We start from the raw sequence: 27,861 nt of genomic DNA on the forward strand, positions 1-27,861 counted from the left end.
TCCCCATGGGGAAACGCTGCCAGGGACCTGCTGGCAAAATCCGGGAGTTCTTCAATGAGTGGCTTTGGATCTGCTTCAGCCCTTGCACTAAGACCTGAGTCCCCAGAGTTTTACAGCCTAATGCATGACAGAAATGGTTTTGAACTGGAAAATTCTGAAGCAGGTGCATCACGTTGTCAGTGTAAAAGAAGATAAAATGGATTGAACGTTAAGAAAATATCATAAATGGCCAAAAATAGTTAAAGGAAAAACTAAAGAGGCAAAATGACAATTAAAAACAATGAAGCTGAAATAAAACAAACATTAAAAAAAACACTGGGGACTAGAACATCTTAAATGATAAATAATCACAATAAACTAAAATAACACAAAAATCAATATAAACAATTAAACTCATCTCTAAAAATTTAATTGTTGATATTAGCATACAGGTAAGAACATCAATAGTAAAAGTAAAAATGGGTTAAGAAAAATAAAACTAAAGCAACTTTGTCCAAGGTTCATCAGCTATTTTCAGGATAAAGCCACTGTCATGCTCTTTAAGCTATCACTTCCTCATTCATAGCATGAACTTCCCCTTAATTTCCATAATGCTGAAATTCTATTAAGGTAATTTCAAAAGCAGGCTATCCATTTTGAGGAGATCTCCAGTTGCAACACTTGTATTAGATAATCAGAAAGTAAAGTTTCTGAACCATCTGATCTCATCACTGTCTAAAGGGGATTCATTGAGTTTAACTAATTTTAAACATCAGTAGTAGACTTATTTGATTAAACCTTATATGGGTCTTTTTGTGAAATTAAATTTAAGATATCCCTTATGCTATGTCTTAAGCAAAATTTCTTCCTACCTCTTTATAGTTTAGTTCTAGGAGAATTATATACATAGCCTTTAGGAATGTGGTTTTTTTTTCCCCCTAAAATAAAATCTATGGGATGCAACGTGCTTCCACTATTTTTTTTTTTTATTACTTACTGTGAACATTGGAGCTAAATCCCAGCCTTGATTGTAAAAAGCGCCCATCTCATATTCCTAGTAACCTACTCTTTTCCTTTAGAGCAGTCTTTTCAAACTGTAATCCATGTGTCACCTGCACTAACTTCATTTAGGGAGGTTGTTTAAAATGCAGATCCCTGGGTCTTGCCCTAGACCAAGTTTTTCAGAATCTCCAGAGATTAAACCCAGAAATCTGCATCTTTAACAAGTAGCCCAAGTGATTCTTGTGCTCACTGAAGTTCAGAACTCTTTAAAAAGAATCCTCATTGTCTCTTAACACAAGAAGAGCATTTTATATTGCAGTTAATCTGTAAACCGTGGTCCGCTTTTAAAGATGAGTGAGACAGAGATCTTATTAAGACATAATGCAACTTGAAGTATGAGGCCTAAATTGGAGCACATATGCAAAAATTACAGCGTTTTCTCATGGATACTTGGGATTGGAAAAATCTCTCCCATTTGGAACCCAAACCATGAGATATAATTTCTCTGACCCAGGAATCAGAGATTTTGAGAAGAGAGAGAACACAAGCAGATCAGAACCATCTGGGATGCTTTCTCCAACTCCATTCTCCTGCTCCTCTTTGACTTCTCAGTCTCTTTGATATTCACCCCACTCTACCTCATCCCCCTCTCTGCTCCCAGAGAAAAGAACTCAAGTATTTTGAAAATGTATCTAAATTGAAATTTTGGTTATTTAACATTATGCTTATTATATATGTCAGGCTGGAGATCAAGCTGTTTAAAACCTAGATATTTGTATGCTGTGAAGAGAAGGGAAGTAGTGTTTATTAAGCTTATAGCTACAAAGCAGAGGGAACAAACATTTATCAAATAGCTAGCTATACATTTGTTTAATAATTTAATGCTTCAAGTTCTGATTCGTGGGTCTGTTTTATTAATATTATTGTCATTTTATAGAAAATAATAACTATAATACTATTTTACTATTATTGCTACCTCTAATATTACTAAAACTTCAAGCTTTTATGGAAAATCTACTATATACCAGTAGTGTATAAGCAGGTTTACATATGTGTATGTATGCATGTGTGTGTGTGTGTGTGTGTTTGTGCATAATTTCATTTAATTCTAACAACAACCCTGTTTCACTCGGTATTGTAATCCTCATTAACAGATGGGAAGCTAAAAATTAGGTAACATGTTCAATGTCACACAGCTAGTAAATGGCAGAGCCAAGTCTGTGTTACTACAAAGTGAAAGATAAGGGAGGAAAGGCAGAGGCCAGATCATAAAGGCACTTGCACATTTTGCTACTGACTTTTAATAAGGGTAGGATACCTGTCTTGGAAAGATCATTCTGATGACAAATTCGGGAAAAGATTGATGGTTTAGGAGTGAGTTCTCATCTGGAGATAAAGATTTTAAAAGACCACGTATAAAATTAAAAAGTGAGATTTAATGATTTTTTTTTTTGTCTTAGTAAATTATAAAAAAGGATTTATTGGTCAGAATCCTTGACCAAGTTTGGCTTGTGGGCATTTATAAGTGAATCAAAGTAAATATTGTTTTAAACAACAATTGCTGATCTTAAAATTACATATATTGTCCTCTGAAATAATTATTAGTTTAACTGGGCTAAGCCATTGCTAATAGTTATAGCTGACAGGAATATGACATCAGATTGTTATATTTAAGTTAATGTTATGCCTTGGTTTAGCATGCCGGTTTTTCATCTCTGCTTGTCTCAAACTTACTCTTAGAAGCCACTGAGTAAAGTTGATTGGTCTTATCTTAGTCACACCATCAAATGGGTTTTTAAGTAAAGAGGAAAAGGAGCTGAAAAGGAACTAGAATAATGACCCACAACACCAATGTGGACCACACGCTCCACTGGTCTGCCTCTTTGGTCTTTCTAGGATTTAAAGAAAAAAACAAAGAGGAAGTAAATAGGAGAGAAAAGTGAAAGAAGTAGGAGGTGAAGAACAGGAAGATACTCTGGAGCTCCACCATGCCTTCAGAAAGAGTACTTGAATCAAAGCGGCCAAAGAAGGAACGAGAGCCCCACCCCCTCCCCAGGATCCTGGCAGTGGTTCCTGACCCCATTCTTCCGTGAGGACACCAGGGCACACTGCTTACAAAGGTCTAACAACTTTGCATCAATCCTGCTTTCTCGATCTAGTGCTATGAGTAAACAAAGTATGAAAACCCAGACCCAGAGCCAGAGCATCCGCTTCAGTCCAAATGCCAAAGATGCTGGACTAACTTCACCTGTGTTCCCTTTCTACACAGATCATGGAGCAAGAAAGCTGACACCAAGCCACATCAGAGTTCATCAGGGATGAGATATCTGTCAAGGATTTGTGGCAGAGTGGCTTACTGGAATAAAAATGCAGAATCTCTTCTAGGGATAGTATAAGAACAAATGAGATAATTCCCAGAAGTGGCCTGGAGCTTTTCCGGAAAAAGGTGCTGTGACTAAGGTACCTAAACTACTAGTGGGTATAAATTTGTGTATGTGGAAAGTAAACTGAAATCTTTACTGGCTAACAAGGACAGCTGTATCAGGACAAAAGAAGGCAGAAAAATGATTTCCTCCCTCCTCGCTAGTTTGTTCCTCCAAAGAGGCAAACACTTAGAGACATGGCAGAGATGACCTCAGGGAGTGGAATGATGCCAAAAGCTATTGATGTAAGAGAGACTAATCCAGCTCCTTGTTTCTTTTTCTTTTAAGAAAGACATTCATCCTGTGTATCTAGTAAATAACCCAGGATTGTATTTACTTGAATTTTATTATATTTATTTGGTAATTGGGTCCATAGCTCACCTGTTTGTATGGGGTAAAAGATATCCAAATATGTGGTTAGTATTTGGTTGTAAGCTGCCTTCTGAACTGGCCAAGTTTTCGAAGCATTTGTTTGGTGTATCAGCTGCAACTAACTAGAAAAGCTGTCTAAAATTGTCTTAGTCAAGAAGAATATTTATTGAACATAACAAGCAGTGCAGAGGTTGTTTAGGTCCAAGAACTGAGTGATCCATCAAGAGCCCAGGGGTGTATCTGTCTCTGTGATCTGCCACCCTCAGTGTGTCAGCTTTGCCCTCAGAATGTCATCCCTTCTGGTAGTAAGTTGACTGAAGTAGTGCCATGTATCATATCCCAATGCAATAAGGTCCAGAGGACACAGAATTCTGTCTTTTCCTCTATTTCTTAGGAGTGAAGAAACCTTTTACAGACACCCCCTTGGCCAAATTCCGTTCCGTTTTTGTTGGCTATAATTGAACCACATGCCTATTCCTTAACCAATGGTTGGCAAAGGGCTTGGAGGAAGTATCTGGAGTCAAATGGATGTTGGGGAGTTGAACACATAATTAATTTCAGTTTGCGAACATACAGGAGAAAAATTCAGGAGCTAATAAAACCAATGATGCTGATTTGTCTATTAAAATGTTGGCTCAGTTGTTGTTATTAGTTAGCAGTTGTCTTTCTAAGCTTATAGCTGCTCTGATAAGAATAAAGATACAAGGAAAATCATCCTAGAAGCTAATTATTATTATTTCCAGGATAAAAATTGTTCTGAAGATAAAGATAAGCTCATGGTTTCATACTCAGGTATTTTTTTTTCCAGAGTCCACGTAGAGAAAGGCAGACATAGATTCTCTTACTAAACAATTAGTGAATCGATAAATAATATTTATGTGCGGACAGTCATGTGTTTAGCTAACATGAAAGGAACAATGGTCTAGATTTCATTTGTATTTGGCCATGGCATAGTAATATCTTTGCTATAGTTACTTTCTTGGTAGGTTTAGTCAGACCAATAGTAATGCTGAATTCCTTGACACCAGGTACATGATATAGAAGCAGCTAGCCTAGGCTTTTAATTTACCTTTAAATATCTCCAAAGTGCTGAACATACATGTAAACACATATCTATTAGATGTGGGTTTTATTTTTGTTATTAATTCATTCTTGTTGTTTTATCTTCTATCTTAAATCAAAGGTGAGGATTATATCACTATATTTCTTTGGTTTCACCACCTCATTCATTCATAACTCATAACATGAGGCTCTAAATATAGTAACTTCCCAGTGAGGTAGCTGACTTATCCTAATACTGTTTCAGAAAACAAGAACTAAAACTTTCATTTTGCAGGCTTGGGGCCCAGGCTATTTCCTGAACTATCCGGGTTCAAATCCTGGCTCCTTGACTTATTACTTTTTTAAATTGGAAAATTTATCCAGCCTACCTGCACCTAGGTTTTTTGATTTGTAAAATGGGGATTATAATAGTACCACCCCATAAGATTAGGAAAGTAGTTAATTGGTCCATCTTGTCTTTTAGAATATACCCTTCATGGGGGATTGTGAGGTGTAAATTATTTTCTTAATAATAACTAATAATAATACTGGGTCCTCAGTAATGGTCTCAGCCTTTCCCTGATAACTCGCTCTTTCATCATTAAGAACATGAAAATACATTGTGGATTTTTTTTTTCAAGTTGTATGATACAGAGCAACTTTCCATCCTTCAAAATGGCAAATTTACAGCCTTTGACACTATTTTGTTTTCATGGGAATAGACCAGAACTAATAATTGATTTTGTTTATAACATAATCACAGAGAGAGAGAGAGACTATTGATACTAACAGGTTAAAGACCAATACAATACAATTTACCAAACTGTCTGCTATTGTATAAAATTCAGCAAGATGAGAACCCATTGGCTATATAACTAATGAAAAACAAAAACTTTTATCTTTGCCTCAGTAATGCCACAGCATATCCCAAATGTTTATTATACCATTTTTGTCGGAGTATGATTCACTAATAAATATGGCTTCATATAGTTTCTGAAGCTTAAGTTAGTATCATAGCTTATAGTATGTGAGTCTGGAAAACTGAATTGAACTATACAAATCTACTTTTCTGTAGTTATTTATAAAGAGCTTAGACTTTAAAATCAAATCACACAATAGTAAAATTCAAGATAAAAATGTCGAGTAAAAGTCAGTGAAGAATAGAATGTGTGGAAAATGCTTTGCCTCAAAGTTACAATTTGTGTTTGTCAGTAGACATTTCAGTGAAGATCGCTTAGCTTCTCTGCGCCTGTTCCTCATTTACTTTAAAGGCAGGGAGTTGGACTAATTGTCATTTTCAGTGTATGCCCTTTAATTAGCATCTTGGAAATTCCTCTTTTGGCATCCATATAACTGTTCTGACTTCATTGTTTAATATCTTCTGTGTTCCCTCTCCTTAAAAATTGGTAGTCACGGGAGTCCTCCCTCTTTATGTTTCCAATTTTTACCTAGACAATGTAATGCATATTCTTAACTTCAGTTTCAATCACTGACTTCTTAATCAATATTTCTCCAGCCCAGATGGCTTTCCCGAGTCTCAGAACCATATTTTAATTACACACCAGTTGTCTCACAGGCATCTCAAACTAAATAAACAGAATTCATTATTGTACCTTACAAACCTCCACTTCTCTGTTGAGTTAATGACAACTTGTGGCTTAAACCAGAAATCTGGGAATGAATTTAACCCAATAACTCTTCCTTCTTCCCCATCTCATATACAGTCATCACAAAATCTCATTGAGTTTCTCTCTCCTAATTGTGCCTTGAATACGGTCCTCTGGCCGGGGTTTATTTTCTGCTTGACTTAGCAATGGCCTACTATCTTCCAGGCACTGTATTCACCCTCTCGGTTTATTTTCTCATCTAAATGTCACCTCAACTCTATGAAGTATGTGCAATTGTTGTTATCATTATCTACAGAAAATGCAGATAATGTGCAGCTAGGGAACCTGAAGATTATAAAGAATAATAATAATTTAAAAAAAAAAAAAACTGTCCAAGAGCACACTTCTGGAACATAGCGGCACCGCAGCTTGAATGCAGTTGATTTGTCTATGCCCTTAAATAGCAGAGCTTTGGTCAAAATCCCTCACCTTCTTCTTTAGACTACTGGTGTCTATCTGCTTTCTTTTAGGGCAGCTGTTCTCAAAGGGCGGTGTGAAGACAACTGGGGGTCCCGGAATCTCTTTCATGGGGGACTGTGAGGTCTAAATTATTTTCTTAATACCAAGATGCCATTTGCCTTTTTTCACAGTTTTGGCATTTGCGCTGATGCTGTAAAAGTCAATGGGGTAAAACTGTTAATGACTTAGCAGGAATCAAGACAATGGCATTAAGCCGTAGAAACAGTCTTTGTTTTCTTCAGCACACATTTTCTGTAAGAAAGAAATGCCGGTTCATGCAAGAAAATCTTTGCTGAAGCAGTAAATATTAATTTTATTAACTCTTGAGCCTAAAGAATGCATATTTTTAATACTCTATATGATGAAATGGGAAGAATACATAAAGCATTTCTGCTGCATACTGAAACATCATGGTTGTTTCAAGAAAAAGCACTGTGTGGTTGTGAGTCAGTAGCTGAATAAGCCACTTTTTTTTTTTCATGGAACACTATTTTCACTTGAAAGAACTGACAAACTATGGTTATTTAGACTCAGGTATTTGGCAGATATTTTCTCAAAATTGAACAAAGGAAAAGCCTGTCACTTCAGGAAAAGCAAATGACAGCATTTTTGACACTTAAAAATGGAGCTTTCAGGTGGAAACTGGAATTTTGGAAAACTTTTACCTGCCACTGGGAGCTTGACAGCCTCCCCAATACATTATGATTTTTATCATGAGATCAATGATGATATTAATAAATGTGATTTTTTGAATCTTATATAATGAAATATGTCAAAAAACATGCAAGCAGTGTCAATGCATAGTAGTCCCTCAATAAATATTTCTTGAATAAATGATCCCAATTCCCTTCTAGGTTTGAAATTCTGTAGTTCATCTTTATGATATGATATTTTGAACCACAATCTTTTTACTGATTAGCAGAGAGATGTTTTTGCTTTACTCGCACACATTCACACACACAGAAACACTTTGGTTTTTAATCAAAGAGATCCTCTCAGATCTTTTTTCTTATCTTCTTTGTCCTTGCAAGGGCAGCTCTAGAGAAAATTGGGTATGTTAAATTTGATGTATTTTAATAAATTATAATGCACATATATTCATTAATAATATATATTCCACACCAAGGCATCAGTAGGAATTAATTTTTAAAAGTCTGCTCTAATAGGAAGATTATGTAAGAGTTCTGTATAATAAGCTCACAAAGAACAAGAAAGAAGAAGAAAAAAATTGAAACGGAACTTTTTTGTGGGGAAAAAGAAACCCTCAGGTTGGAGTGTAAATTGATACAGCCACTATGGAAAACAGTATGGAGGTTCCTCAAAAAATTAAGAATACAATTACCATTAAGAATAGAATTACCATGACCCAACAATCCTTCTGGGCAGCTACCCCAAATTTTTGAGAACATTTATCCATAAAGATACATGCACCTGATGTTCATTTCAGTATTATTCACGGTGGCTAAGACCTGGAAACAACTGAAGTGCCCTGCAATAGATGACTGGATAAAGCAGATGCGGTGCATATATACAATGGAGTATTACTCAGCCCTAAGAAGAGATGAAATACTGCCATTTGTGACAACATGGATGAATCTTGAGTAATCATGCTGAGGGAAATAAGTCAGACAAAATGGGTTGAGAACCATACGATTTCATTCATATGTGGGATATAAGACCAAAAGCAACAACGAACAAGACAAACAAAAACTCATTGACACAGACAACAGTTTAGTAATTACCAGAAGGAAAGGGGGATGAGAGAGGTAGATAAGGGCAAAGGGGGTCAAATATATGGTGATGAAAGGAGACTTGACTTTGGGTGGTGAACACTCAGTGCAATATACAAATGATGCATTATAGAATTGTACACCTGAAACCTATATAATGTAATTAACAAATATCACCCCAACAAATTTAATTAAAAATAAATTAAATTAAATTAAATTTTAAAAACTTCCAAAGAACTATGAGAAGTTTCAAGACAGCAAAGCTGCAGGTGAAGCAACAAGAAACTCTGCTCACTATAATCTTTAATGTCTCAACCTACCCAAACAGTTTCCCTTGCAAAGGGAAAGCTGTAAGTCTGGAACTGGCCTGCCTTCTCAGGGTTTATGAGTCTGGAACTGGCCTGTTTTCTCAGGGTTTAAGAGATAATAGAATGAAAATTTAAAAGAAATTTCTTTACTTCCTTTTGGCCAAGACTCAAATTCTTTGTTCTTGCTTTTATGACAAGTGAACATAAAGGAATTTTTTGTTTTTAAATAACTTTTCATGATTTTGTGATGGTCCTTGTTCCATGTCATCTCAAAGAAGTCAGAGTCATTTGTAGAGATTATTGAAAGAATTCCACATTAAATATTTTAATCTAATTTCATTTTAGCAAAGTGTTGCCATATGTATGATAAGGCACTTCGATGGCACTGATGTCGACGAAGGTTAAATGACACAGGCAAACTATTGACAGTAATCTAACCCAGCTCTCTGATTCCAATTGCTATATGTTTTTCATTCCATTGTCAATAAAGAAACCAAAATCAGTTCAACTAAATGCTCTAATACAAAAGTAACCTTATTCTCCCCTAGGAAAGCAACCACATTTCATAGAAATTTCTTAAGACATTTCTCATGCTGTTTCATTTTCATTTAGCATGTAGGAAGAATTTTATCCATTCCATTCAAGACAGGTGATAAGAGGCAGATGTATTACACTACACATCTTGTAGTTAGGGGCAAACTTCTTCCACACTCAAAAGTATAAAAGCTGTGACTATTTCAGACAACCTAGAGCTGGACTATGTGGCCATCGAAATTAACATAAAATAGTGGAAAACATTAATTCTACTTTTGCCATCTGCCTTGAATATAGAAGGCACAAAATAAATAGTTGATTGATTTTTGAGTAAAATAAAATAATTTTTCCCACCTTCTGATTTATATTCACATACCACCTAATGGAGTATCAAATAAACAAACAAACAAACAAAAACGGGCTTTGTCTTTCCTAAGATCAGAAGTTTTTTCAAAACCAGTATGGCAAATGACATAATTTTTTGACATGTGTGATATTTTATAACTTATTTAGAGTATATCTTCACCGTAGCAGGAACTACAATGACAATGTTATATTATAAATACAAATTCAATAAAGACACAGCTACTAAAATCTTTTTTTGTCATCGGAGCAGACCAGGGAACTAGTATTTAGATATATACTCAAAAATCATATAGTGACCTATATAATTTTTCTTATGTTACTATACGATCTAGAGTTTCTTATTGTCTGTAAGCTCAGTACATACATGCAACAAATTGCTCAGAGTTAGGAAGCCATTTAGGGATAAACTACTATGGAGACTAGAATAAGTGCGGGGGCAGAGATAGGGTGGCTGGTTGGGGATAGGGAAATGTCACAGATGACTTTGATGATTACTTTGATGCTGTGGTTTTAGATTGTTCTACAAGATGACTGATGTACTCGTATTTTGTTATTATTATTTCTATTTTCTATCATGATTTTTTAAATGTGATTTTTGGCACAATGCAAAATAAACTAACTGTTAACTTATGTTTCAAAATTTATGTAGCTGATTTCCTGCATTTTTGACAGTTCTGTCACATTTCCAGTAGATGGAATTTTTTTCCTTCCCTGGGAAATTGTACAGGGCTGCTTCACATGTCTGCCTCTCTCCTTTCCTCTCCCACCCAGGTGGTAGGAATGTGTAAATGTGTCCCCTATACTCTGCACTTCCCAGCTCACTACTGAAGCTCCATGGTCAGTCGTGCTTCCACCAAATCAAGACCTTATTTCGAGGAGGATGGCTTAAATTGTGGGGATACTTAAAACCGCAACAGAAGAAATGGCTGGAAGAACCGAAGATAATTAGATTATGATAGTTGACATTGACATGGTTTACTAATTCCAAAAACTATTCTAGACAATGCAAATTAATTCACTTATTCCTTACAATAACCTAGCAGGTCAGTTCTCATATTATCCCATTTTATAGATGAAGACTGAAGCACTAAGGGGTTACATTTTGCAGAGTCACCTAGCTCATAAGTGGCAGAGCCAGGGTTCAGAACAGAAGGGGTCTAGCTCCACAGTCCATGCTTTTAACCACTTACCAAATGAAAGATTCAGGAAGAATATAAAAACTGTCTTGGAATTGTTTAAGAGCAGCAGACTAGAAAAGGAAGTAAATATATTTTGCACTGCCTCAGAAGATGCCTCAGAGGATCCAAAAGGAAAAGCTAAAAGGAAACAGAGTTTTGACTTCTCCATTGCTGCTGACGGTCAGACCTTGTCTGAAGAATCAGTGTTCAATGATGCCAATAACCAGAACAGCACTTGGCTATGTAAAACTTCTTCCCTATCCCGAGATTTTAAGTCAGGGATATACGATTGCACTGTTTCCAGTATTTTTTTATTTGGAGAGTTTGTAAGATATGATACAAGAGGGGAGAAAGAAATAATGGGCCCTTTAGTATTTTATCGACAAACATTACTGGCATTATTCTTTTTTACCAAAAATTTCCTATAATATATTTGGCTCAAAGGTCTCAGAACAGACTTTTGATAGATTTGATAAAGTTGGCTTATTGAAAATTGGATTGAAAATTGGATTGTTTCCAAGTTAAAATTTGTAGTGCAGCACTAAAAGCACTACTTAAATGTGAATACTTAAAAAAATTACTAGAAGAAACGTTAAATAACAGCTCGGTTGATTTTCTTAATTCCTCTCATTCATTTGCTTTCCTAACTCTCATGCATTTTTTTTTTTTTGTAGGCAATTCTTATGCAAGAAGCTAAACGTAATTAAATGTGCAGGATGAAAAGATGGCACAGGCACTGCTGGTACCCCCGGGACCCGAAAGCTTCCGCCTTTTTACTAGAGAATCTCTTGCTGCTATCGAAAAACGTGCTGCAGAAGAGAAAGCCAAAAAGCCCAAGAGAGAACAAGACAATGATGATGAGAACAAACCAAAGCCAAATAGCGACTTGGAAGCTGGAAAAAACCTTCCATTTATTTATGGAGACATTCCTCCAGAGATGGTGTCAGAGCCCCTGGAGGACCTGGACCCGTACTACATCAGTAAGAAAGTGAGTGTTGATTTTATACTTCTGAAAGTTCAGTTATACTTCCAAATTAACCACTTATCTTTAATAGACTTTTCTCAGGTTCATATACATACTGTGTCATAATTTTTCTATAGTTAAAAGATTTTACGCTATAATAAGCAGAAACATTTATAAGAAATGAAGTCAAGATTTGGCTATAGTGAAGAGATATGAAGAGATAAACTATTTCTACAATTTCACAGTAACTGAGATAGTCAAAATTAAAATTGACACCAACAAAGCAAAATATCCGTTATTGCTGACATAATTAAGCACATGGTAGACAAAAGAATAATAGCCAAGTAAAAGAAGAATTATGGGAAGGCGTACTTCTTATTTTTTAGTTCTTATTTGGGTTGGGTTTCTTCACAATAGAGTTGTATTCTAAAGAGTAATAATCTTGTACTTAGCATCCCCCTATAGAGAAATATCACATTGAGAAGCATGTTCACCCAGACATACATTTTTTTTGTCTACCTGGAATATGATTTAGAGATTCTCTAACCTTACTTAATTTGTGACAGACTAGATTCTGGAACATCTACAGATTGTTAAAACATCACCGTAACCAAAAAAATGTCAGGAACAGAAAATCAAAAAGAAAAAAAACCCTCACGTTTTCTCCATCCATATATGTATAATTTAAATCAATGATAATCACTGTGGTTTCCTAATGCTAGAATAACCACATAATTTTGTCGGAATTAAGCAGTTTTCTTTTAAAGGTAAATGACCTTTGTAGTATTTTATAGGATATTATTTTTTAATGGATAACAGACTCCACACTTTCTAATTGTGTATTTTGGTATCTTGTAACCACAATCTAGATTTCACATTTACAAACATAAAAACGGGTCTATGTAGAAATAAAGATAAATTAATATCATCATGAGTTGATGGATTATAAATTAAAGAGGATATTGAACACCTTTATTAGTCAAAGTCAGTCCTTCTAAAAGGAATAGCTAATGAAACTGCATTGTTTAAAAAGTATATAATTTAACTTTATAAGATAAGTGATGGCTACAGAAACTGCCAATCAACCATTCAGACATGGAACTATCCCTATTACTCTAAAGGAGTGCTTCTCATACTTGCATGTAGATACTTATCACCTGAGGATCTTGTTAAAATACAGATTCTGATTCCATAGATCTGAAGTGTGCCCAGAGATCCTGCATTTCTAACAAGCCTCTGAGTGAGATTCCTGCAGCTAGCACAGGGACTACATTTTGAGTAGCAAGCTTTAAAATGCTTTACTTAAAGCTATAAAACAAAATTAAATAGGTCCTTTCTTTTTCCTTTTAAACTAGTTCCATAAAAAGCGGTATTTAGTATATACTCATATATTTCTAAAAATAATTTATTTCAGCACTTTACTGAATTGATAAAGAAAATTTTGATATTTAGTTACTGTATTATTGCACATGATGACAACAGTAAGGCATCCTCCAATGAACTAGCAAATGATTCTCCTCTGAAAACTATTAATTCAAAGTATATATTTGCAAAGATACCTTCAAGAGACAGGGGTACCAGTTACTCTCATATGATTAAACGTATCTGCTACTTAAAGAAAGGAAATGTCCTTAAGAGAATTAAGTAAGAGGACTACATTGGGCTACGTAACAGAGATGTTAAATATTCAGAATCATTTGCTTTAAGTCGGCTTGTTAGACCCTAACTTCAACAAAGAACCTTCTTATTATAATTTGTCTTCCCATAAATCTGCTTAAAAGGAATGATTGTGCTGGTTATGCCATTGCAATTATTTCAGTCCATGTGACAGTAATGTATTTCTTTATAAATAAATAGATTGGCATTGTGATTTTATGTCAGGCTTTCAAACTTGGTTAATGTAAATATGCCGCTTGGAAACAGAATTGTTCTCTGTGTGCTAACGAAGTCAGTTGTTATTGCTTCCCTGTCTGAGAACCAGCCTTGGACCTTGATTTATTTAATAGTGGCTGTAACACATCTTGAGAGATATCTAGACTATTTACTAATTACTGTTGGCTGCACGGCTTTCCTTTATGAAATGTCTATAAAGATGAAGATTGAGGTGCTATTGAAGAAAAAGGTAGTTTTTGATTCTTAGGATAGTAAAAGTGAATGTAAGAAGCTGATGGAGAAGTTCTGGAATGAATTAATTATAAAATAATGCAAATGAAAGGCATTTTAAAACTGTAAAGTATTATGTAACTGTTTGCTGCCTAAAATACATTTACATACCTAATTTAATCAGATAAGCAACATCGTAGTATTTTAATCGCATTTAAGTTGACCAGATAATATTTTAAGAATGGTGACAATAACAATAGCTAACGTTTGTTGTGAACATACTTTGTCAGACACTGTTGAGTATAACTCAAATAAAACTCATTTAATATTCAAAGAACCAGTAAGCCAGGTACTATATTAGCTTCATTTTACAGATCGGGAAGTGAAGCCCAGAAAGGTTAAGTAACTTTCCCAAGATCACACTTCATAAATAGTAGACTCAGAATTTGAACCCAAGCAGTCAGGCTCCAGACCCAGAGCTCTTAACCACTAAGCAAAACTATATATGGTGTTTATGAATATAATAAAATAAAATGTTAAAATTGACTGTATAATTTTGGAATTCTGGTTGACGTTGTACTACTCAGAGATGTAAAGCTGTTCTTGCCTCAAATAGTAAAAATTTTAGTAAACCTATGTGTGCATTTACCTGGGAAAAAGAAACAAGCAGCACTCAAAGTGGACAATAACCAGTTTAACATACTTCTAGCTCTAACATTCATCTCCTTAGTAACAATGTGTAGTGCTCTTTTTTTTTTAAGTCACGTCATTATTTATTATTACTTGAAGACTAGATTTTGGAGTTGACACTATTTATCCCTCCAATTATCTGTCATTCTCTCAAGTATTTTCAGTTTAGGTGCACCTCTCAATATATCAAAGCATAAAATGTCAAATGTCTTTCCTATTATTCTTTCACGATATAGAACATTAGTATTTTATTCCTCACTTCTCAGAACCCAAGGTTTTCTTTGTGTCAGGTGTTGCTCTCCAGAAATAAACTGTCATTTTGTTCTTAAGGCCTGTTCCATTCCAGAACCTGTAAATTCAATGAAGATCTCCTTGACATGTCATTTTTAAACCCCATTAATACCCTATAGGCTAATCTTGTAGGAAGAGCAGAGAATTCCATGTTGAGAAGGACAGTTCATTTCTGTTCACTTTATTCTTGGAGATTTTTCAAAATAAAATCTTCTAATGTTACAAGTGGCAATTGCTTTTTCATGGAAATTGTTTCAAAAAAGCATAAATAAATACACCATAAGTTATGGTGAACTCACATGTTACTGCTATCACGGAATGCCTAAATGGATCTAGATTATTAAACTATAATATTAAATGAGCTAATCTGTGAATTCAAGAAAATCCTTTAATGCATTTGTGCTTCAAGGGCAGTCTTCTCAATGTCTATTCTCCCTTGTAGATAATCTCAGTACTAGTAAAGAACAATTTAGTTACCCTCTTCATAGAATTGTTCAAATTTATAGACTGTAGTTCATGGAAAATGGTTGGTTAGGTAATAGTTGGCTCCATGGTCTTGAATACAAAAGGGCAATGTACAGAGAAATTGTTTTCTCTACCCTTTATAGTCACAATATAAACAGAATTTTGACTACCTATTCAAACAGAGCAGATTGTCAGTGAACATCAATATATGGGATATAGCCCTTAGTTAAAAGGTAAACACATATTAATTAAATGGATATATAGACGTTTTAAAGGTAAATGGCATGTTAAAGATAAACTCACATTTAATGTTTAAAACAAGTATTTATTTGAAAATCACACTATTAAATACTGTGGAAAAATGGAGAAAAAGTACATTGTATTTCTTTATGCTCAATGGTTTATAACAATTTTCAACCTAGTCCTCAGTAGAATGAACCCTACATGTAAATTGCTACTTGACTCTAATTACAAGCAACATGCCAATGTGTGCAAATTAATATACCACGACAACTGGTCAATGAAAACAATGAGGGAGTGATCAGAAGGCAGTGTGATTTATCTGAAAAGACATAACGGAGGAGGTGATTTTGATAGCTGAGGACATTCCCAGAGAGTAGAGATTTTCAACCCTGAGTATTAGAATTACCTGGGGAAATTTTAAACATAACTATATCTATGCCCGTCCTCTGGAATATTGGCAATTTTAAAACCTCCCCAGGAGAGTCTAATATGCAGCTAGGAATAATAAGCTTTGATATAACAGTGGGTCATTGAAAGCAGGACCTTACTGTCAAATCTGTCATGAAATGGGAGGGACCTGAAATGGGAGGGAATTTGCAGAGATGACCTCTTCAGTTCCTCCTTCCTCTGGGATTCTATGACATTCATGTTCGATCTGAGGGAGAAGTTGACAAGTTGAGAGCTGAATGGGACTGAAAAGTGAGTTGAATTGGCTGGAACAGAGATGCCTTGGTGGGGAAAAAATAAAAGATTATCCTAGAGAGACATGGTAGGTAATCACTGGGTAGCATAGTTTAAATGCTAAATTGATGATTATAGGTTTCGAGTCATAGGATTTTAGCTATGGAATGCCCTTTGAAATGATGTATTTGAAATGATGCTTAATTTTCAATGCAGCTGTCCCTTCTCAGTGTTACCAGCAGACCCATACAATCAGCATAACCAGGTTATTCAGCCTTTTTGAACATTTTAAAGTAGGACAACTACCATAGAGAAAATAAGTAGCCTTCATAAATGTTGGTGTTAAAAGATTTGATATAATTAAAATATTTTTTAAAAATTATTTTAATAGTAACATGTACAGAATAAATGGAAAAGTTACCAAAGCTGGATATAGATGGTAAGCTTTAAATAGAATTGGAATCTGTAAAGTTACCTTACAACTTGGTAAAATTTTGTATAGGATATTAATTTGAATTAGAAAGTTAGAAACTTAGATTAGATAGTAGTCATTTTTTTATTTGTAGCTATACGTTAATTTAAGGGACAAACATCTAATGTTTATGGTTATGACATACCAACTGGTTTAAATAAACAAGTTTGAATAAAAAATCAGGTAAAAAGTTTTTCATGTGTGTATGCTCTTCAAATAAGCCACATGTCTAACCTAGTAATTTTTTTCTCACATTTTCTTTTCAGACTTTTATAGTATTGAATAAAGGGAAGGCAATTTTCCGATTCAGTGCCACCTCTGCCTTGTATATTTTAACTCCACTAAACCCTGTTAGAAAAATTGCTATTAAGATTTTGGTACATTCATATCCTTTTCATGTGAATTATCTAAATGTTGCTTCTAGTGGCTGACTTTATACAAAATGTAATTTTTTCTTTAAAAAAATATATAAAATTTCTTTGAGATTAATGGTAATGTTGTTTAATCTGTTGTTCTCACTGATTTTCTGCTACTTATAACAAAATTATTATAGAATGACTATTCTATTTATATGCTATATTATAAAATGACTATTGTATTACAGAATTATTCTAGAAGTAAAAAGGCAAATAAGATAGTGAATGTATAAATGAAAAACGTCATACAGTAAGAACAACAGCAAAGCTCCTTTACACTTTTATTAGCTTCAATTAGATCATATATAATCATTGCTAAAGAAACATAGTCTACGGTGGTTAGTATCATTATCTATATTACTAAATGTTCAAACTTGTTTGCCTTAATTGGTTCTGTATCTTCAGCACCTGAGTCCATCTTTCTGTCTGCCCTTCTTTCTTTCCTTCCTTCCTTCCTTCCTTCCTTGTTTCCTTTCTTTCCTTCATACCTTCCTTCTTTCTGCCTTCAGTAAATATTTATTTAACTACTATGTGCCTATATATCTGATCGATAATATATATTTAAAAAACCATTTAACTTAAAACTAGTTACAAAAAAGTACATGGAAAAGGATAGAATAGGTATGGATTTCAAGAAAATTCTCATAAGTAATAATAAAATAGTAAGGTGATCTGAGGTAGTGTTCAAGAGTGGACGTTTTATATAGGCAGATTCAAAATAGGCTTATATAGAAACGAAAAAAGAAACCAAAGACTGGTAACCCTAGAACAAGGGCAAATAGAACTGATAACCTTTTGAAGTACATTTGAATTCTTTCATTCTGTGGTTTGGTATTAGAAAGTACTTCTATTTTAAAATAAAAGATTTACCTCAAAATAATCATAAGCTTCCTTAGAATGAAGTCTAGATTGGAATCCTTAGAGAAATTGTTACAGTAATTCTCAAGAAGTTTTCAAAATAGTGTTTATTGGTTTAGTCACTATAAGAGTACTAGAGTAACTCATTACAGTAGATTCTTAATCAATGTAATCCTTGAATATACCTAGCTATCCACTCTTAGGCTTTTTATTTTGTGTTCATTAACATATTGTCAGTCAGTAGGTATTTTAAATTATATCTGAACTACAACTTTTATACATGTATTATACTGTAAACTTAAGGGTCATTTCCTCTTGCAGTGCAATTTCATGCAACTGATTGGAATGCAAAATTCCCACTTGCTTCAAATAGAAATCCTTTTCTGTTAAATTCAATTTTGCAAGAAAATGATGTAAAATGAAAAAAAGAGTGGACCAAGAATATATGACATGCTTTGAAGTTTCTTATTATTTTTTGCCATTGTTTTAAAACAAAATTAATATCACAGATAATTTGTTATGGTGATTTTTAAATGACTATGATGATGTACTAGCATTTATTCCTTAACTAATCTACTTTATTCAGCATGCTTATCATGTGCACTATTTTGACCAACTGTGTATTTATGACCTTGAGTAACCCTCCAGACTGGACAAAGAATGTAGAGTAAGTAGAAATGACTTCTTGCAATGAGAAATGCACACTCAAATTCTTTAGCAATCTCCTTATGGTTATGGTCTTACTTATGGTTTCCACTTTTTGAAGTCAGGCTAAACACTTTTAAGAAAAAGTTATTTCCATAATATGAAAGAAGATAAGGGAAGTTCTTTGGGGGAGTTTTTCTTCTATGAGGTAAGTATTTTTCCCAACAAATTCAAGACAGTATCTGCTTACAAAAGGTTATAAATAGTATGTACTACCTGGTAAACTAAACCAATCATTTAGCACAAAAGTTAATAATCATAGTTATGTATTTTAGATAAAATACAATAAACATTTGAGTAATTTGATGAATAAAATTATTTTATTCTAGTATATTATTATTATTGTTATAGTCTGATAAAATAGATTTAAGTGTTTAGTTATATATTATATATTAGGCATTATATATATTAGGCATTTTGGTTATATGTTATATTATTATATTTAGGAAAATACATTTAGGTATTTAAGTTACTTAGATGTTTAATTATATTCAGATATATAGGTTATTTAGACAAAGCATGTGTGCTAAAACACCATAGACATGTTTCATAAAAGAAATAAAACATCTCAGCAAAATTTTGCTAAAAAAAATAAGAGGGCTTAAGAGGAAAACATAATAAAGAGAAAATCACTCAAAACTTATGAAACTTTGTAATTAGGACACTAATAAAAACAATAACAATCTCCCCCAAAAAGATACTGGCCTAGTTAAATCTCTATGGACATTAGTACCTAAAATCGCAGTCAGCAACTCCTTGGAAATCTGAGACCCTGGGTATCATCCTTTCTCCCTTGAGATGGAGACCTTTGGGGACATTTGTATTATGTCATTAAAATAAAACATTTGATTCAATATTTTAATACAAAGGCACAGTAGTTCTTGGGCATGTTAAACTAGCCCCTGCTTGCACTAAAGAAGGCACGTCTGTCAATTTTCCGCTTTAGTATTAAGGTTTTTTATTGCTAAGGACGTTCTATTTAAGTGTGGGGAATAAAGGCCCTTGATTGTTTCAAAACATCAATATGCCAGGGAAAACTGTATGTTAACTAACACAATTTCTGCACTATATCAACATTAGTCCTTAATTTATCAATTGCATATGAAGTTATTCATGACGAAGAAACATGATAGTGAAACAGGTGTTTAGGTTACATAGCCTATTTATGTATAGTATAATACAATAATTAGGTATTTGGTTTAGTGGAAAAAAATTAGCATGATCTTTTTATTGTCATATTTTTAAAAGCAATGTTCAATAGGAGATAAATTATGATAAATTCTGCCACTTTTATTTCTAACTATTTTTATTGATTTCTATAAAGATTTAATGCATCATCTTAAGCCATCATTGCCCAGTGATTTAACAAATAAAGGTTTTTTTACAGTAGCTTGGAAATACTCCCTAGAAATCATTTTAGTAGAAAATCCAGTTCTTATATTGAAGCAAGCCATTTAACAAAATTCTGTTACCACTTACGATGATGTGGAGGTTCATAAATGGACAAACCTATAGAAAACTATTCTGTATATACTTTTCTCAGTAGAAATTATTGAAGCATTTAAAGATGTATACATTTCATTTATTTGTATCATTATCAAAAGATAGGTAAAGGGGACATCTGAATATTATTACTTGAATATTCAGGTCTCTCTTCGTAAAGTCATATTTAATGTTCACTATATCCATTATGAAAATAGCCATAATCTTATAAAAGTTTTGACTTATACTTTTCATTTGGAAAACTATACACAGGTTGATTGATTATCTCTAGTCCCTTGACAGCAAGGCATCAGGAAAACAAGCAATCAGTGGTTACAGCAAAAACAAACAAACAAATAAAAAATACCCGCCCCCCGCAAAAAAAACAAAGTCCAATGAAAAGGGAAGATCAGTTCTGACATGAAAACATGAGTCACTGATAGCAGAAACAGTCCCTGTTCAAAGAGGTGGCACATACAGATATGACCTGAGGACCATATTGTATAGTGAGAGTCATATTATGTAAGATAAGGCACTTGTATAGATATCATAATTACAGATAAAAAAACATTCTGTGACATGGACAGAATTAACAGGATGATTAGGAGCCTAGTGAGTAGAGCCAAGAAACATCAAGGTTTCTTTGATTCTCACTTGCCTGTTCAATCTTGTTTGCTAATAGACTTCTAACATCTGTTCTGTGAGATGCTCTGTCTCAGATGTTAAACTCTAGAACTCTCTCTGGGTAGCTATCAACTCTCACCATGTACTCCAAATGTCCCAACAAAATTTCATACTTTTCCAAAAAAGGAATAGAAGTGTGGATTTGAATCTTATTCTTAGTAACTGTAGATTACTTAGAATTGTATAACCATAGGGCACTAACCATTAGTATGATAAATAGAACCTACATGTCTCTTTTGGACTTTTATAAGGCCAATTATTTCTCCAAACAGAAATGTCATGATGATTATGTGTAATACACAAAGACCCAAACTAAAACAAAAGTAAACATAAGCTTGATACTGTAAATTACCTCTCTTTCTAATAGTCAGCTACTTCATAATAAGTAAAGATTGCAATTGTACATATTCTTTATGTAATCAACTGAGTTGGTTAAAAAAAAAAAAAGGGAGGACTGTTCTAAGGAAGACTAGATGTGAAGATTTTTTCACATCTGATTTCTTTGTTCCTTCCTTCTGGGAGAAAATTTTCTACAGAAAACAATGCAAAAATAATACTCGACTTTTTTCATATATAAAATTTTAGTCGGCTGGAAAATATAATGAATTTTAGAATGAGTAAATGAAATCTTTGTGACTCAAGTAAAATAATCTGAAGAATAACTTAAATTGTACTTTTTAAAAGAACACAATATTGAAAAGTACTACGACTGTTTTTGGAAGAGACAAATAACTTACATTTTCAACACTCAAAGAAGGGAGCGCTAGAAATACACTATATTGAACAGCAAATGGAAAAGTCTTTCACCATTTTGGAGGCTAAAATTTGAATGTGAACAAGTTTAAATGATTTGACCCAACTGCATAGAGATAGTATGTGGTATTAAGTTAGACCCAGGAATTTTATTTATTCCTGAATTTTGGCAATTGTGTATACACACACATAAAATACTAATAAATTGAAAACTTTTTTTTGAAAATATGTATATAGGTAAATATATATATAAAGAGAGTGAGAAGCAGTTTTATAACTCTATGCCTGACTCTAAAGATGAAAAAAAGGGACGTGTATTTTCTAAATTAGACATGTAAAATATCCCTAAAAACAATTCTAATCATTAAAAAAATTGAATGAAGTATTTTATTATAAATAAATGAATCCAAGATATGTTTCCTCTAGAGCTGTACTGTCTGATGAGGGAGACAGCAGCACATGTGGCTATTGATATTTAAAATCTGGCTTGTCTTAATTGTTGAAATGATAACATTTTAGATATACTGGTTTAAATAAAATATAATATGAAAATTAAGTTCACTTGTTCCTTCTTACCTTATTTGGCTACTAGAAATTTGAAAACTACAAATATAGCTTGCATTACACTTCAACCAGACAGTGTTCAAGAGAGTCAAGCGTAGCTATCCGTAAAACACACGAAACTATCATTCTAAAACCTTAATAGTAAATGAGATGTTCTTTGGGGAAGATATCATCTCTTCGGTTTAACCTTTTACTCGGACTTGTAAGATTAATTAATAGTAGATTCTTAGATAAGAGAAAATAAGGAACACAATATTAGTGAATTGATAAACCACCAAAGGACAGGATTTGCTACCTTTGAAAATATCTATTTTTACAGTTCAAACAAAATTCTTCATATTTGTTTCGATGTTTTTCCTAGGTACACGTTCACTGGAATCTATACCTTTGAGTCATTTATAAAAATCTTGGCAAGAGGATTTTGCTTAGAAGATTTTACATTCCTTCGCGATCCATGGAATTGGTTGGATTTCAGTGTCATTGTGATGGCGTGAGTATTTTTGAAAAAATGTTAAGCTCAAAGGAATGAAAATATCTGCAGCATAAATCAGGCTATTGTGACATATTTTAAATGTGAGTTTGCTTATTAGCCAAATTAACTATATGCCCTATATATTATGAGAATACATATTGCAAGGTAAATTTATCTGGTAAATGAGTAATAAATGGAATTACTTTCATGTCAGATAGTCTTCCACTTCATCAGAATAAAGTTATTCATTGACTATAATTTAATATCGCCAACTGTACTTCGATTAGTTTTGCAAACAAACTTGTTCACATTAGTGAAAATGACACTGAAATAAAGCAACAAAATTTTATTCCTTTAGCACATGGTACCCTGAGGTCTACAGCAATTCCACTTGTTAAACTCAAGGGACTTTATATGCCAAACCCAGCTTTCATTCTTTATTTAGTATAAACTTTGTCAAAACTATCAGTAACTCTGATTTAATTCTACAGGTATGTAACAGAATTTGTAAGCCTAGGCAATGTTTCAGCTCTTCGAACTTTCAGAGTCTTGAGAGCTCTGAAAACTATTTCTGTAATTCCAGGTAAGAAGAAACTGGTGTAAGATGGTAGGCCCCCTATATCTTCAACTTTTCTTGTGTGTTGTTGTGTTTGTGTGTAAACTCCCTATTACAGATATGTGACAGAGTTTGTGGACCTGGGCAATGTCTCAGCGTTGAGAACATTCAGAGTTCTCCGAGCATTGAAAACAATTTCAGTCATTCCAGGTGAGAGCTAGTTAAACACTAAGGCTGACTAAATACACTCGTAATAATCCTGAGGTTGAAATCACACTTATAACATTAGCTTTGTTGTTTATTATCCTTGTTTGTCACTTTCAAGAATGACAAATGAAATGCAGTTCGATTCTTAAAATTTTAGAAATTACATTCTTATTTATCAAGTCAGCCTTTGAGTTTAACAGAGAATTGCATGAGAAGTCTATAAAAAATACTAGCTTTGCTCTTTTCATCTATTTTTTTTTTTACATTTATGATATAAAGTTTTCTCTTTTACATTCCTAAAAAAGCTTTGCTACCATGGCTTTACTAACTGATTTGGATTTTACCACTTGCTTCAGATCTGTTTTGAAAATGGATCTTTTTTTATAAAGGAGAAAAGATTATTATTGAACAGCATGCACATGGCATGAGGATTTTATCACTTTAAAATTATTTTCTCCTCTAAATTACTGCTACTTGTAAGCTAGTATAAATAATGGGTTGGAGGGAAACAGCCTCATGAACCACAAAATCTGAAACGAAAAATAATTGCAAGTTTGTCTTTGAATGTTTGTGGCAACATGTAAAACCATACACATGAAAAAATTTCCTATCTAGATATTTACACTTTCATTCCAGAAATCACACTGTTCATAAATAAAATCTGCTTTTCATCCATTTCTCAAACCATCTGGCTGTCCATAAAGCTTTGATGTCTAAACAGCCAAATAACTGTTTGTCGGGAAAGAGAATACATATGACTATGAAGAAGACATTGTGGCTATGGCACTCTTCTTCAGCTGACCTATCATTTTCTCTCCTCAGGTTTAAAGACCATTGTGGGAGCCCTGATCCAGTCTGTAAAAAAGCTTTCTGACGTCATGATCTTGACTGTGTTCTGTTTGAGTGTGTTTGCTCTAATTGGTCTGCAGCTGTTCATGGGCAACCTGCGGAATAAATGCTTGCAATGGCCTCCAAGCAATTCTGCTTTTGAAAGCAACACCACTTCCTTTTTTAATGGCACAATGGATTCAAATGGGACATTTGTTAATGTAACAATGAGCACATTTAACTGGAAGGATTACATTGAAGATGACAGTAAGAAATATTGCTACATTGTTAATCTTAGCTGTTGCTGAATGAGTTTTCAACTATAAGTAGTTGAGGCTGTAGGTGTTAAGCCATCTTGTAAATACACTTTATTGGTGTCCATTTTGGAAATAAATGACATAGTCAAACTCTCATTATTCCTAATGTCAATAAGCTTGATATGAAATGAAACAGTTTATTCTTTATATTAACAGGTCACTTCTATGTTTTGGATGGACAAAAAGACCCTTTACTCTGTGGCAATGGCTCAGATGCAGGGTAAGGAACAAATTTTTTTAAAGATATAAAACCCATGGGAAAAATAGCAGATGAGAAAAAATATATAAGGGTCTCATTATATGTATATAATAAAGAGTTATGCTGCCTACCTAGGAAGTACCTTCTCTGTCTTACTAGACTGCTACAGGTTCTAAATTCACAGACTTAAAATCATCTTTTTGGGTGAATACCTACTATGCCAAGTTTCAGTTAAGATGTACTTGTATTATTGTTCCAAAGTGTGAAGGCCCATAGTCTATCTTTTCTGTAAACTCATCAGAGTTGCTTAAGAAATACAGAGAAGGAAACACAAGATGGGCATATTTTGCTTGTTGTTGATATATGTTGATGTGCTATGGCTGGAAAAGATCTAGAATATAACATGGTCTTCAGGGTAGAAGTCCAGTTGGGAAACTGCTTTGAGAGACTTAATATTCTTGAAATAGCATGAACCCTGTGTGCAAAGAAGCAAATGGGCAGATTTATGTCACAGGCATGTGTTCGAGTCTGAGTCTATATACTTAACAGTTCTTTGTGGTAACATTCTATAATAACAGATGCTGTAATATCTCAGTCATCCTGCTAGTCTCTCAATACTTAACATATTTTCCCAAGAGTACTATAAATTAATTTGAAGCCAGGGTAGAGGATAGGTTTTTCAGAAGTCAAAGAATAGCAACAGTAAGTACTCTTAGGCCACAGAACTTATACAGAACATATTTTGAAAATTGAAAACTAGTTTGGCCATAAAGATCTAAGAGTGTTATTGAAAATATATACAGTCATAGAGATGGAGCTTAGGGGAGAATTTTTTTCCCTGATAGTCTGCCCAATTTTTGTTAGGAGAGCATAGTGAATAAGAGCATAGTTTCTAGAGTTCATATATACCTGGGTTCAAATCCTAACTCCACCTTGGAAAAGTGTCTTAAGCTCTCTGTATTTGAATTTACTTATTTCTAAAATGGAGAGAGAACTATTACCTCTCGTAGGGTTGTTATGGTAATTAATACACATAAAGCACTTGGACTAGTAGCTGGTCCATCATAAGCTTGTTACCAATTATTTTTTATTATTATAGTTAATTTAAAAGACTAAGTAAAATTTTAGATAAGGTTCGTTACTGCATACTTTATCCCCATTAAATAATAATAATCACTTCCCTTTATTGAGTACCTGTAATGGGTTAGGTAACTTACATGGTAAAATTTATATATTCTCTATTATTAAATGACAAATACAATTCTAAAGATATCTACACAATTTTAAGACTTCTTATAAGGCTACAGTAATCAAGACAGTATGATACAAGAAGAGAATAGGCATATGTAGATCAACAAAACAAAACAGAAAGCAAGAAAAAAAAAGACACACAAATGTAGTCAACTAATTTTTGACTAAGAAGAAAATGTAATTCAGTGGAGACAGGAGAGTTGTTTTCAATAAATGGCAATGGACTAATTGGAGATCCATATGCAAAGAAATGAACTTAGATACAGATCTTACATATACACCTTACCCCCAAAATAACCCAAAATCAATCATAGAAATAAATATAAAATATGAAACTATAAAACTTCTTTAAGAAAACATAGCATAAAACCTATGTGACGTTGGATTTGGTTATGAGTTTTAAAAGTAACAACAATAGCATAATCCACAAAATAAAAATATAAGTTGGACTTTATTAAAATTAAAATTAAAATTTTCTGCTCTGCTAATTATATGCCAACAAATTGGACAATCTGGAAGAAATGGACACATTCCTAGAAACATACAATCTCCCAAGACTGAGTCAAGAAGAAAAGAAAATCTGAACCGACTAATTATCACCAATGAAATAGAATCAGTAATCAAAAATATCCCCAAAAAACAAAAGTCCTGGACCAGATGGCTTCATAGGCAAACTTTACCAAACATTCAAAGAAGAATTATTATCTATTCTTCTCAAATTATTCCAAAAAATTCAAGAAGAGGGAAAGCCCCATAGCCCCTTTTCTGAGGCCACCATTACCTTGATTAGAAAACCGACATTACAAAAAAAGAAAACTATAGGCCAATATCTCTTATGAACATTGATGCAAAAACCTTCAATAAAATATTAGCAAACTGAATTGAGCAATACATTAAAAATATCATACACTATGATCAAGTTGGATTTATTCCTGGGATGCATGGTTGGTACAATATCCACAAATCAATTAATGTGATACACTACATTACCAAATAGAAAGATAAAAATCATATGATCATATCAATAAATGCAAAAAAATACATTTGACAAAATCCAGCATCCATTTATGGTAAAACCTCTCAGCAAAGTGGGAATAGAGGGAACATACCTGAACATAATAAAGGCCATATATGACAAACCTACAGCTAACATCATACTCAATGGGGAAAGGCTAAAAGCATTTTCCATAAGATCAGGAACAAAACAAGGATGCCCACTTTCACTACTCCTCTTCAACATTGTATTGGAAGTTTTAGCCACAGCAATAAGACAAGAAAGAGAAATGGAAGGCATCTGAATTGGAAAGGAAGAAGTAAAACTCTCGTTATTTGCCGATGACATGATACTATATAGAGAGAACCCTAAAGATTCCACCAAAAATTTGTTTGAACTGATCAATGAATTCAGTAAAGTAGCAGGTTACAAAATAAATATTCAGAAGTCAGCGGCATTTTTATGCATCAATGATGAACTTTCAGAAAGAAAAATTAAGTAAACAATCCTATTTACGATTGTGTCAAAAACTATAAAATACCTGGGAATCAAATTAACCAAGAAGGTAAAAGACCTGTTCTCAGAAAATTATAAGTCATTGAAAAAA

General features: G+C 33.5%; 1 protein-coding gene across 8 annotated transcripts in view; it reads left to right on the forward strand.

Annotated features, from left to right (window-relative positions):
• The first annotated feature begins 11,783 nt into the window (after positions 1 to 11,783).
• SCN3A (sodium voltage-gated channel alpha subunit 3) overlaps positions 11,784 to 27,861 on the forward strand; it is a 90,325-nt gene continuing 74,247 nt past the window's right edge. For 5 of the 8 annotated variants that reach the window (XM_011358327.1, XM_011358335.1, XM_011358343.1 and 2 more), the window contains exons 1-7: positions 11,784 to 12,047; positions 17,235 to 17,353; positions 18,820 to 18,909; positions 22,792 to 22,920; positions 23,577 to 23,668; positions 24,488 to 24,760; positions 24,967 to 25,030. In XM_011358327.1, coding sequence (XP_011356629.1) covers positions 11,784 to 12,047; positions 17,235 to 17,353; positions 18,820 to 18,909; positions 22,792 to 22,920; positions 23,577 to 23,668; positions 24,488 to 24,760; positions 24,967 to 25,030 — 1,031 coding nt within the window. Of the gene's footprint in view, positions 12,048 to 17,234; positions 17,354 to 18,819; positions 18,910 to 22,791; positions 22,921 to 23,393; positions 23,486 to 23,576; positions 23,669 to 24,487; positions 24,761 to 24,966; positions 25,031 to 27,861 lie in introns of all 8 variants that reach the window. The other 3 variants (XM_011358339.1, XM_023528589.1, XM_011358356.1) reach the window with 1 other exon arrangement.

This window comes from Pteropus vampyrus, unplaced genomic scaffold (genome assembly GCF_000151845.1).
Source record: "Pteropus vampyrus isolate Shadow unplaced genomic scaffold, Pvam_2.0 Scaffold2, whole genome shotgun sequence".
Classification (NCBI taxonomy): Eukaryota; Metazoa; Chordata; class Mammalia; order Chiroptera; family Pteropodidae; genus Pteropus; species Pteropus vampyrus.